Source organism: Python bivittatus, unplaced genomic scaffold, assembly GCF_059951505.1.
Source record: "Python bivittatus isolate LINGU-HERP-01145 unplaced genomic scaffold, Pbiv_v1 ctg000340_np1212, whole genome shotgun sequence".
NCBI lineage: Eukaryota > Metazoa > Chordata > Lepidosauria > Squamata > Pythonidae > Python > Python bivittatus.
This window is the reverse complement of record NW_028277056.1, coordinates 15,846,293-15,859,157: the sequence shown is the minus strand read 5'-3', so window position 1 is coordinate 15,859,157 and position 12,865 is coordinate 15,846,293. Positions and strand designations below refer to the sequence as shown.

General features: G+C 36.7%; 1 protein-coding gene across 1 annotated transcript in view; it reads right to left on the bottom strand.

Annotated features, from left to right (window-relative positions):
• Window positions 1-12,865, bottom strand: part of DYNC2H1 (dynein cytoplasmic 2 heavy chain 1) — a 183,333-nt gene that overhangs the window by 122,804 nt on the left and 47,664 nt on the right. The window contains exons 31-38 of the mRNA XM_088140623.1: window positions 11,725-11,875; window positions 10,597-10,799; window positions 9,101-9,283; window positions 7,962-8,144; window positions 6,921-7,144; window positions 1,983-2,098; window positions 1,552-1,751; window positions 189-453 (exon numbers count right to left, since the gene is read on the bottom strand). Of these exons, the coding sequence (XP_087996749.1) occupies window positions 189-453; window positions 1,552-1,751; window positions 1,983-2,098; window positions 6,921-7,144; window positions 7,962-8,144; window positions 9,101-9,283; window positions 10,597-10,799; window positions 11,725-11,875 (1,525 nt within the window). The remainder of the gene's footprint in view (window positions 1-188; window positions 454-1,551; window positions 1,752-1,982; window positions 2,099-6,920; window positions 7,145-7,961; window positions 8,145-9,100; window positions 9,284-10,596; window positions 10,800-11,724; window positions 11,876-12,865) is intronic.

Sequence of the window (12,865 nt, the reverse complement as noted above, 5' to 3'; positions counted from 1 at the left end):
TGAAACAATTAGCTTGGTATTTTTTATTATGATATAAATCTGATCAAACTAAATCTGAAATGCTGTGCATGTTTAACTGGGAAAAAAAATTCTAATTCGATCTATTTCTGCATAAATTCACATATAATCAAAAAGTAAGACTCCTTTTTAAATAAAATTTAATACCTGCAAATTTAAAGAAAACCTACCTGGAGGTTCTCGTACCACTTGCCGAGCACTGTTTGTAAGCACACCATCTGACCACTCTCTTGTGTCCATATCAATATGACCAAGTAACTGATGGCGAGGCATAGCTTTGGGATTCATAGTATATTGCTTCACTACTTTGCCAACTTTTCCAAGTGCTGCTCTTAACATCCGCCAAAGGGTTGATTTGCCTGCACCACTTGGGCCTACAATAACCACACCCATTCTTTGGCGAAGCTGCTCATACAATTCCAAAACCTTCTTTATCTTCACAGAAAGTAAAAAGATAATATATGTTGATACTCCCTTCATCTTAATAACCACAGACCACAGTTATTTTCAGAATTTCACTTATTAGGAAAGAAGACTATTTATTTATAAGGTTTCTATGGCTGCCCAACTCAGCAGAGTGACTCTGGGTGGCATATAAAAATCAAATATACATATGCCAATCCAATAAATAAATAAAAATGAATAACCTTAAAAACTAACACCATGAAATAGAGATCAGACTAAAATGTACTGCAACTAACAATTGGGACTCCCCTTATCTGGACCTAAAGGCCTGGGGAAAGAGCCAGGCAGACAGGGTTGGGGCCAAGCATATATTGGGGGGCAGATTATTCCAAAAAGTAGTGGCACCACTGAGAAGGCATATGAGGCTAACACTTAGGGTATCCTTAAATATCACATTTAAAGCAAATGTGTTTTATTCTACAAATTAATCATTCAAATGTATGACTGCCTTCCAATTTGCAAGAATGAGTACCATAATAATTAACAGGATTTAGTAAGGTATAAATCAAGCAAAGGTTTCAGTTTTGCCCTCTTTCATTTTATTTTTTGCATAAATTTATTCATATAACTATGTGTGTGCTTTCAGTCACAATGTAATTAAGAATTTTTTCCTTTTTTTTTTTTTTTTTTTGTAAACAGCGTATCAGCCAATATCTTGATGGCCCTGGCCCTGGCCCTGGCCCTGGCAGCCTTTCATAAAGTGTTGAAAGCCTGCTCTTTCCCTCAGGCACCTGTCAGGATGCTAGGTGAGCCTATCTTTGAGGAAGTGAGTATACAAATTTTGAGTCATCCCAAGTGTGATGTGTTGTTTTAACTGTTTAACTGTTTGTTCTTTTATTATTATTTCACAGTTGTTTTTTAACTAGTTGTTAAGCACCCAGAGTTGCATGGTAGGTAGGTGGCCAAACAAACTGAGTGGATGGATGGATGGATGGATGGATGGATGGATGGATGGATGGATGGATGGATACAGATTGCTTAAAAGTCTGCTTGAAATCACAGATTACATATAAAGAAAGACGAAGGTTAAAATAACCACTATTTTCTAGAGTAGCCGTGGATATTTACCTGGGTAGATATGATTTCCAGATTGGCCTCTTCAAAGGCTTTTTGCAAAGCACTATTTAATTCAGCATAATCTACATCGTTAAAGGCAATACCAGGAAAGACATCCTTAACTAATGCATCAAACCGTGCACAATCTGCAAAGGTAAGCTTTGACATGGTATTAAGACGCAAAGCTTGGACCACAATATGGCTTTCATTAACTGCGTGAAAAAAAAAAGAAACATAATACAATTTATTTTTGTTTGAAGCTGCAATATAAGCAAACTAGCTTACCTTCTAGAACCACAACACGTATCTTTCAGGTAATAGGGTTTTAATGCTGTAAGTTTTAAATCAAATTCAGTGAAGTTTTAACAAGCATATTATACAAATGAAAATAAAAACGTGGTCAGAATGCAAATCTTTGAATAAATTTTTGTAATGTTCTTTACCTTTCTTTTTCATTCCATTCTTTTTCAGCTGTCGAAGAAGATTTCCACATCCCCTCAGAACAGTCTTCAATGCTCGCAAGCCCCAATCATAGTGCTGCTGAGGTGTCAAGAGCTCTCTAAATGGTGAAAAAAATGAATGTTAATGTTTTTCGTATCACGTATTAATGTATATCCTTGTTGAAAAGAATGCTCACACATGGAAGGACTTTGGTGCAAGAAAGAGGAAAAACTGGTTAAGAATGTTAACAAGTTTTCATAGACAGGATGTATAAGGAAATAGGTTCCCGCCCCCCCCCCCTTTTTATCATAGTCTTACAGAAAACGGCCAAAATCCTTGAGGAAAGTGTTCACATTCTATGACCAATTTCTATAACTACAATGTTAAGAAATGTTGTATCAGTGGTACAATGAAATTTCCTTGTCTTTGGGTATTGCATATAGCAGCTGGGCATTTATTCACAGGTGAACATCAAATTCCCCTTCATGGATCACTGCCTTGTCGTGGCGAAGGGGCTTGCGTAACTCAGTGAAGCCATGAGCTATACCGTGCAGGGCCACCCAAGACGGACAGGTCATGACAGAGAGTTCTGACAAAATGTGGTCCACTGGAGAAGGAAATGGCAACCCACTCCAGTATCCTTGCCAAGAAAACCCCATGGACAATGTTAAAAGGCTAAAAGATATGACGCCGGAAGATGAGCCCCTCAGGTCGGAAGGTGTCCAATATGCTACTGGGGAAGAGCGGAGGGCAATTCCAAGTAGCTCCAGAAAGAGTGAAGCGGCTGGGCCAAAGCCAAAAGGACGTTCAGCTGTGGATGTATCTGGAAGCGAAAAGAAGGTCCGATGCTGTAAAGAACAATATTGTATAGGTACCTGGAATGTAAGAACTATGAACTAAGGCAAGCTGGATGTGGTCAAACATGAGATGACAAGATTGAACATCGACATCTTGGGAATCAGCGAACTGAAATGGATGGGAATGGGTGAATTTAATTCGGGTGACCATTATATCTACTACTGTGGGCAAGAAACTCTTAGAAGAAATGGAGTTGCACTCATAGTCAATAAGAGAATGGGAAAGGCAGTAATGGGGTACAACCTCAAAAACGACAGAATGATCTCAGTGCGTATCCAAGGCAAACCATTCAACATCACAGTCATCCAAGTCTATGCCCCAACCACTGATGCTGAAGAAGCTGAAGTTGACCACTTCTATGAAGACCTACAACACCTTCTAGAACTAGCACCAAAAAAAGATGTCCTTTTCATCATAGGGGATTGGAATGCTAAAGTAGGAAGTCAAGGAGTAATCGGAATAACAGGCAAGTTTGGCCTTGGAGTACAAAATGAAGCAGGGCAAAGGCTAATAGAGTTCTGTCAAGAGAACAAGCTAGTCATAGCAAACACTCTTTTCCAACAACACAAGAGACGACTCTACACATGGACATCACCAGATGGTCAATACCGAAACCAGATTGATTATATACTTTACAGCCAAAGATGGAGAAGCTCTATAAAGACAGCAAAAACAAGACCAGGAGCTGACTGTGGCTCAGATCATGAGCTTCTTACTGCAAAATTTAGGCTTAAATTGAAGAATGTAGGGAAAACCACTAGACCACTCAGGTATGACTTAGATCATATTCCTTGTGAGTACACAGTGAAGGTGATGAATAGATTTAGAGGATTAGATTTGGTAGACAGAGTGCCTGAAGAACTATGGACGGAGGTCCGTAACATTGTACAGGAGGCAGCAACTAAAACCATCCCAAAGAAAAAGAAATGCAAGAAAGCAAAATGGCTGTCTGATGAGGCTTTACAAATAGCTGTGGAAAGAAGGAATGCGAAAAGCAAGGGTGAAAGGGAAAGATATAAGCAACTGAATGCAGATTTCCAGAGAATAGCAAGGAGAGATAAGAAGGCCTTCTTAAATGAACAATGCAAAGAAATTGAGGAAAACAATAGAATGGGGAAGACTAGAGATCTCTACAAGAAGATTGGGGATATGAAAGGAACGTTTAGGGCAAAGATGGGCATGATAAAGGACAAAAAAGGCAGGGACCTAACAGAAGCAGAAGAGATTAAGAAGAGGTGGCAAGAATACACAGAAGAACTATACAAGAAAGATCTTAATGTCCCTGATGTCCATGCTGGTGTGATCACTGACCTTGAGCCAGACATCCTAAAGAGTGAAGTCAAGTGGGCCTTAGGAAGCATTGCTAACAACAAAGCTAGTGGAGATGACAGTATTCCAGCTGAGTTATTTAAAATACTAAAAGATGATGGTGTTAAAGTGCTGCACTCAATATGCCAGCAAGTTTGGAAAACGCAACAGTGGCCACGGGATTGGAAAAGGTCAGTTTATGTTCCAATTCCAAAGAAGGGCAACGCCAAAGAATGCTCAAACTATCGCACAATTGCACTCATTTCACATGCTAGCAAGGTTATGCTCAAAATCCTACAAGCTAGGCTTCAGCAATACATGAACCGAGAACTACCGGATGTACAAGCTGGGTTTCGAAGAGGCAGAGGAACTAGAGATCAAATCGCCAACATTCGCTGGATCATGGAGAAAGCACGAGAGTTCCAGAAAAATATCTACTTCTGCTTCATTGACTATGCAAAAGCCTTTGATTGTGTGGATCACAACAAACTGTGGCAAATTCTTAAAGTGATGGGAGTACCAGACCACCTTACCTGTCTCCTGAGAAATCTGTATGCGGGCCAAGAAGCAACAGTTAGAACCGGTCATGGAACAACCGATTGGTTCAAAATAGGGAAAGGTGTACGACAAGGCTGTATACTGTCACCCTGCTTATTTAACCTATATGCAGAGTACATCATGAGAAATGCCAGGCTGGAAGAATCACAAGGCGGAATTAAGATTGCAGGGACAATCATCAACAACCTCAGATATGCGGATGATACCACCCTAATGGCAGAAAGTGAAGAAGAACTAAGGAGCCTCTTGATGAGGGTGAAAGAGGAGAGTGCAAAAGCTGGCTTGAAACTCAACATTTAAAAAACTAAGATCATGGCATCTGGACCCATCAATTCCTGGCAAATAGAAGGGGTAGAAATGGAAGCAGTAACAGACTTCATTTATTTGGGCTCCAAGATCATCGCAGACGGAGACTGCAGCCATGAAATTAAAAGACGCTTGCTCCTTGGGAGGAAAGCTATGGCAAACCTAGATAGCATATTAAAAAGCAGAGACGTCACCTTGCCGACAAAGATCCGCATAGTCAAAGCTATGGTTTTTCCAGTAGTAATGTATGGCTGTGAGAGCTGGACCATAAAAAGGCCGAGCGCTGAAGAATTGATGCCTTTGAACTGTGGTGCTGGAGAAGACTCTTGAGAGTCCCCTGGACTGCTAGGAGGTCAAACCAGTCAATCTTAAAGGAAATCAACCCTGATTGCTCATTGGAAGGATCGATAATGAAGCTCAAGCTCAGATATTTTGGTCACCTAATGAGAAGAGAGATCTCTTTGGAGAAGACCCTGATGCTGGGAAAGATTGAAGGCAAAAGGAGAAGAGGACGGCAGAGGATGAGATGGTTAGATAGCATCACTGAAGCAATGAGCATGAAACTGAGCAAACTCAGGGAGGCAGTGAAGGACAGGAAGGCCTGGCGCAATATGGTTCATGGGGTCACGAAGAGTCGGACACGACTTAACGACTAAACAACAACAACAACGAACATCAAATTATGAGAAAACTATGGGAAAACAGCTTGTCTTTTGTTGAAATGTTGAGGAATGGTTTAACAAACCATTTAACAAACATGATAAAAATAAGTTATAAATTGGTATTATGTCCCAATGTGACTAAGGCGACTAAAGAGCAACATTGTGATGTTTGGATAAGGAGACATATCAGAAATCTTGATTTTGTCATAAAAAAGCTCAGAGGGACAGATTATTTGCTGAAAGTTTGATGCTATCAACGTCAGTGGAAAAAGCATTTCAAATAAAGGCCTTTCAGGATTAACTCATCTCACTAAATATAACCCAGTTCTTAAATTTCAAATTGTGAAGCCTGTCTAGACCATATCCCCTCTTAGATTTTTTTTTCACTTGAAAAAATTTGTTGTATTTCTTCCTCATTTGTGGGGATGTTATTAGCCTCATTTTTCCACCAATTTTTATCAACAACCTAATTTAATTTAACCACAGCATTTGGCATCAGCTTTAAAATCATCTGCACTCCTCACTTGTCCAATTAAATTTCAGAACACAAGAAAATAAGAATCTGAATCCATAATCTATTTTCAAATTAAAATATCCCTATCTGATTTGGATCAGAATGTCCAAATGTTTTTCAACCTGAGAAAAACAGTACTGTATTTCTCCTTTTCCAGCTATTAAAAATTATATTATACACATTTTACTGTTATCATTGATTACACATTTTTCTATCAAATTTTTATCTATTATACATTATAAAACAGCACTAGATAATTTTATTTTCCATTAATTAAAATTACATGTATCTGTATATTATCAGGATAATAGCCTATGTTTTCATAATAAAATCTCCTCTGATTTCTTCATACTGACAACTTTCAGAAACTTCTATCTTCTGCCTAACCTACTCAGACACGATGACTTAAAACTGAGTAGCAAAGCTTGCCTAAGGCCATCAGACAAATTACTGTCTTGACTGACATCTGAACTGGGTCCTAGTTCAAATGTCATGTTGTCTGCTATATTAAATCAAAATAACATGATTTCAAGAATGCTGCAGAGGTATTGCATCTCCTAAATTCTATAATATTCAGGAAAAACAAAACCCTTATATGGTAATATTGAAGAGTATCTAAATAGAACAAAGAGAGTCAAAATTCTTATTCCCTAAAGATGAAGAAACAGGAGGAGGCAGGGGGGACCTAAACTGCTTGGGGGGTAGGGGAATGAAAAAAATTCCCAAACACTTACCGTGCTAAATTAAAAATATCTACCAGTTTTCTTCCCAGAGGTTTAGCATCTTTAAAACCTTCCGAATATAATATCACTTCTGCAATTAGCTCATTATCAGGACGAGTCATAGCAACTGGTCTAAAAAGCTGTTTGAGATTGTCAGGCAATTTCTGTCTGCCTCCATAGCCTTTCCCAGCAGGATTCATGGTGATAAAAATTCCAGAATTATGATCCATTTCTACCTGATATTTAAATATATATAAATCTTCAGTATAAACTCAATAGCCTATACAAACCATGAAATAGGAACCTAACATTCTATGTAAACCCTGAAGCATGCTAAATATTTTATTATATTACATTATAAGCATCTGAAAGACATTCAAATGGCTGGCATTTTTCCATATATTCTCATTCACCTTTTGCCAATATGACGATACAGAGCACTCCAATCTTAAGTCATTTCTTGGCTTTGTCCTGTGAGGTATCAGTCCCTAACTCAAGCCAAATACTAAGGGGACAACTGCTTTGATCTAAAGAGACTGATGACAGACTTTAAACTCTTTTATTACTTTATGTAATTCCAGCAAACTTGCATTTACAAAAAATATATCAAAAAAATTCCAATTAATAAAATCCTTAGAATTATAACTTATCTGAAGTTAGAACAGATGTTTAAACACTTTTTATTTCTAATGCATAGCAAGGATCCACAAGTTTAAAAGACAGGTGGATCTTGAGGCTAACTCCTTCACACATGAAGCTAAGACAGATGTTTTCCAGTTATTAAGAAGGTGTTCAACCTAAGGTGTCCAGTTACTTTAGAAGGTGTTCAACCTAAGTTTCTGAAAGTCATACTCCATCTCCCACACTCATCTTCAAATCCCCGTGCCCAGCGAGAGCTTGGTTGCATTTCTCTTGGGCCCTGTCTGAGAAATTATTTGGGGGAAGTCTCTGATTCACCTCACCCTACTGGATAGGTTTTCCTGATCCTGAGGTTACACTGCAGCAAACAAACAAAGAAAGAAAGAAATATCATAAGAGTTTAAGATTTTGTACCTCTTTTCCAAGTAATTCACAAACAGGTTGGTGTTTCTTCAAAGCATGTTGAATTGTCTGAATCTGCATAGATACAGCAGAGAGTACAGCTTCCTCCAGACGATTGAACTCATCAAAACAGCCCCAGGCTCCACATTTCACCAAACCAACAAATATTCGCCCCATTGATTTCACATCAATGCCCTTAAAATAAGCAAGGAATGTTACTTCAGATACATGATATATAACATTCCTTTTCCTAAATAAAAAAAATGTAATGATCTATAAAATTTTGTAACAAAAGTAACAATGCCTTAGGGAGGTGAAATGGGGCTTATTTAAACATTGCAGGGAGCAGATTTTTGGGCTTGCAGTTTCTGCTTTTTTTACAATATGAACACTGAAGTCTTGGATTCTTTTTAAAAAATAATTTATAAAGAAAATTAGAAAAGGAATTAAAAAAAGGAAATACTTCACATTGAAAGCATTCACTCCTGATCTCATCCATTACAGATGTTGAGGTGGAAAGAGAAATGAAATCTGAATAAACTTAACAATTTGATAAATATTTCTATTTATTTATTCAGGATATGTTTTTTGCTTTCTGCCTCATAACTTTAACGGGATTACAAGGAGAACAATCACCATCTTCATCATCATCTCTTCCCTTAACATGCTCAATGTGCTGATTTATATCCAATTTCAGCCAAAAAAGCTCTGGCCACACCAGTATATAACTTAAACCAGGACTCATTCACTCATTCACTCAATCATTCATTCATTTTGCAAATTTATATGGCCATTCATCTTAATCAAATAATTCTGGGCAGCTAAGAAAGCATATGTGGACTTTGAAGAAGCAGGATAGGAAGAGTACTAATGCTTTTGAACTTTGGTGTTGGAGAAGACTCTTCAGAATACCATGGACAGCCAGGAAAACAAATAGAACAAATCAACCCAGAGTTCTCAGTCAAGGCACAATGACCAGGTTCAGATTATCCTACTTCAGACACATTATGTGAAGATCCAGCTCTCTGGAGAAGGCTCTAATGCTGGGAAGTTGTTAAGAGTCAACAACTTGATGGCACATAATCGATCAACAAAGCATATTAATCTTCTTCATATGACACTTAGAATTGTGTTGATATACTTTACTTCACCTCATCACAGTTAAACACCAAAACTTGTCTCCCAAGTAATCCTCCTAGAGCCTTTACAGATTCTGTCTTGCCAGTTCCAGCTGGGCCATAAGGATTTCCTCCAAGGCCCATCTTCATAGCTTGAGTAAGCGTAAAGTAACACTTGTCAGTTAATGGTGTATAAACAAGCTTTGGTGAATTCCCCTAAAAATTTAAAACCAATAAAACATGATGAAATTTATGAAGTCAACCTAATTGTCCAAATTTACACTAGCAATAAAAGTGAACTCCAAATTAGTAAATAGCTATATATTTCAAGAATGCTAAAAACCATGCAAATATTCAAAAACTCAAACTTTTGCAACTTTCTTGAATTACCTACAAAAGCATTATGTGGAACATACAGGAAATATGTTATTAAAAGAGACTTTGGGGCCAAACTAAATACAACATGTATACATTTGTCTGTTAAAAAACATTTGCCTCAAAGGTTACAAAATTGAATAACTTGCAAGCTTGTCTGTTTGTTTGTTTAAAACTGCCTGCAGAGATAGTGTGTGCCAGATCAAGAGAGTAATACAGGAGAGGCTTTCATCCTTGGCCTTCATCACAATTGCTCCTTTCTTCCTTAAGCCCACTATTTGCAATGCAAGGACCTACTAATGGATGCTTTGTGAGAAGAGGGGATTCCTATTAGAATTGTGAAAGTGATTTAAGATCAGACGGTTAGTTTCCAGCAAACCAAAGTTCATATCTAGCCCAGGCCCCAAGCTCTAGGGATTTTTTTTCCTATTAAAATTAGCCACAAAAAGATAAATCATATTATTTGTTCTATAATCTTCAAAACAACGTTACAATACAGACACAAGCATGTGAAAGAACTAAAAAATTAGAACTCTAAAAAAGGACAATATCTGATACACAGAATTCCAAGAGAATCACATGGAATGGAAATGCATTCATTTTATTAATGCTAAGACTACAAATTCCAGATATTAAGAAGGTTTTGAATTGTTTCTATAAAGCAAGAACCACCATGCCACATGGAAAACAGATTCTGAAACCAAGGGGAATATCAAGATCAATCTGAAGTCTGTTATTGAAGAAAACATAAAAAATCCCATTATAGCAATAAAAATGTTCTTAGAATCTTGATCAATTATCTCAGCTATATATTCATTTATTTATAATTCGAGTTGATGGGAGCTATATTTTATCAAGTCATACTTTAGAAGGAAAAAAAAATGTTTACCACAACCAAGAAGTTTCAATAATAGAAAACCAGGCAGTTTTTCCCTCTTCTTTTTGCCTGTTACACCTACAGTATAATTTTACATGTCTACTCAGAAATAAACTCTACAATGGAAAATGGACTTACTTCAGGCAATTGCTTGTAGGACTGCAATTTTAAACTACTGCTGATTAAAACAATTTGTGTGCTTTTGTATATTTAGTGGATACTAATATGAGCAGTAGAATGAAAGAATAAGGCATAATTTGTACTAAAATTAGAATACCTGATATTCATAAGTGTACTGTAGTTCAGCATCCACCATTTGAATATAACATTTTTTATCCTTAAGATAAAATCTGAGTTGCTTCTTCCAGGCCCAGTCATCAGTACTACGGACCTGAGCCTCATTCAACTGTTGTACAATATCAATATTATGAATAACATCCAAAATTAGGGCTTTAAGCTTTAACTCAAGGATTCCAGATTCTGAAAAAATATATTACAGTTTAAAATAAGCTTCATTTATATGGTTTCACCCATTATAGTTTTACCATAAGCTTAGAAATGAAAAGTAATAACAAAAAGGATAACACTAGCATATGTTGATAGTTATCCAGCGGTAATTCTAACAGTATAAAAGACAACTAGCACACATAGTTTTCTGAGAATTTAAAATTGAAAGATATTATAGAGTGAAGTTTGTAATGTATCATTTGCACAGAAGGGCAGGATAAAAATTGAATAATTAAATAAAAACAAAGATATGAGAAATACTCAATTCAAATGAATTGGAGGCTCAACCAGAACTCCAGGGGTATATTATTTTACCATTTTTCCAACCATGTGAGGTAGAAGGTTTTACCCTTTAGTTTCCAAATTATGCTTTACAGTTTTATATCATGTCTGAAACTGGCTACTGTGGGTCAGTAAACAAACCATGGTGAACAAAACTGTGGATTAACATAATATGTAAATTCTCTTGTAGTCAATAAAATAAATCACAATATTTAGTTAGTTAGTTAAAGCATTGACAGACTACCCAACTCAGACAAGGTGACTTTGGGTGGCATATAAAAGAAAGGAAAAAAAGAAAGAAAATCAAAACCAACAAATACAAAAAACAGTTCATATCATTAAAACCAAGTAGAAATAAATGGCAAACATAACTGGGGTATACTGTAACTCCTGAACATGGGGACTCTATTCATTCTGGCCTAAAGGTCCAGGGGAAGAGCCAGGTCTTAACTGCCTTCCTAAACACCTGCAGGATTGGAGCCAACTGTACGTCAGGAGGAAGATTGTTCCAAACAGCAAGAGGTCACACTGAGTATGCTATTAGGATGATTTAAAAAGTCAGTATCAAGCATGTGAAATTATTTTGATAAATTATACCTGTTATCTTCTTCCATACCTGCATTGCCTGGGTCTTCTATATTAGTATCTATACTGGTATAATGTTCCAATTTAGCCATTAGTTCTAATTCTATCTGTTGCAAATTACATTCTTTGATTGCATACTCAACATCTTCTGTGAATTGAATTTGTTCAGCCAAACACAGAATCTATTGGGAAAACAGTATGCATAAACAAGAACAATAGTACTCCATGATGGCTATTTAAAGAAATCATACTATCTCATTTAGTTTTAACCTAACAGCAAATCCACAATACTGTCCTGCTGAAACTGTAATAGGAAACAGGTCATCAAGCAGCTGATAAATCATCTATACTATATGAATACAGAAAGCTATAATAATCTGAATGTTTAAAAGCAATGATGATCCAAGAGTTCAGAGCATAGATTAAGCTGCTAATGATTTGTGCCTCTGACAGAATAGGTTAAGCACAATCAACAAATGGCCACATTATGCTGTACCTTCCAAATGACATACAAATACAAGATATATCTACGACATGAAGATCTACAGCTTGCACTGCAAGGAACTGGCTAGAGCAAATGCAATATTTTTATCCTGAAACAGAATAGCCCAGACTTGTAGTACTTGGCTAAAAGGTATTGTAGTTGTTGAGCACTCTACAATATTATTTCATGGATAGCTCAGTTTAACTATTGGGATGGTTCCAGACTGAATTAAAACCATTAAAATCAATGTGATTTCAGTTAGTCAAGATTAACATAAATCTATTGATTTCAATGGGTATACTCTGATTTATTTTGGATCCAAATTTAATTCAAAGGATTGCATGCAAGATGGTCTGTTAGTCACTAGAACAAAGTTCCCTCAGAGAAAGGATTCTCCTCTTTACCACAATCTTCAGCATACAGTATATCCCAAAGATTTAGTGGCGGTTGCAGCAATGCAAATGGCTTGAGAAATGGGGATAAGTGCAAAGGAAAGCACATTTGTGTGATGTTTCATGTAGTCCAAACTGCAAACAAACTTTATTTCTTTTCAGATCAACTATTCGATAGATATATTCAAAGTATGATTTATTCTGGATTCAAATTTAATTCTACCGAATAGTTGAGCTAAAAATTAATAAGCAAATACTACCATATACACAAAATCCTTCTTGCTTGCAAAACTGTA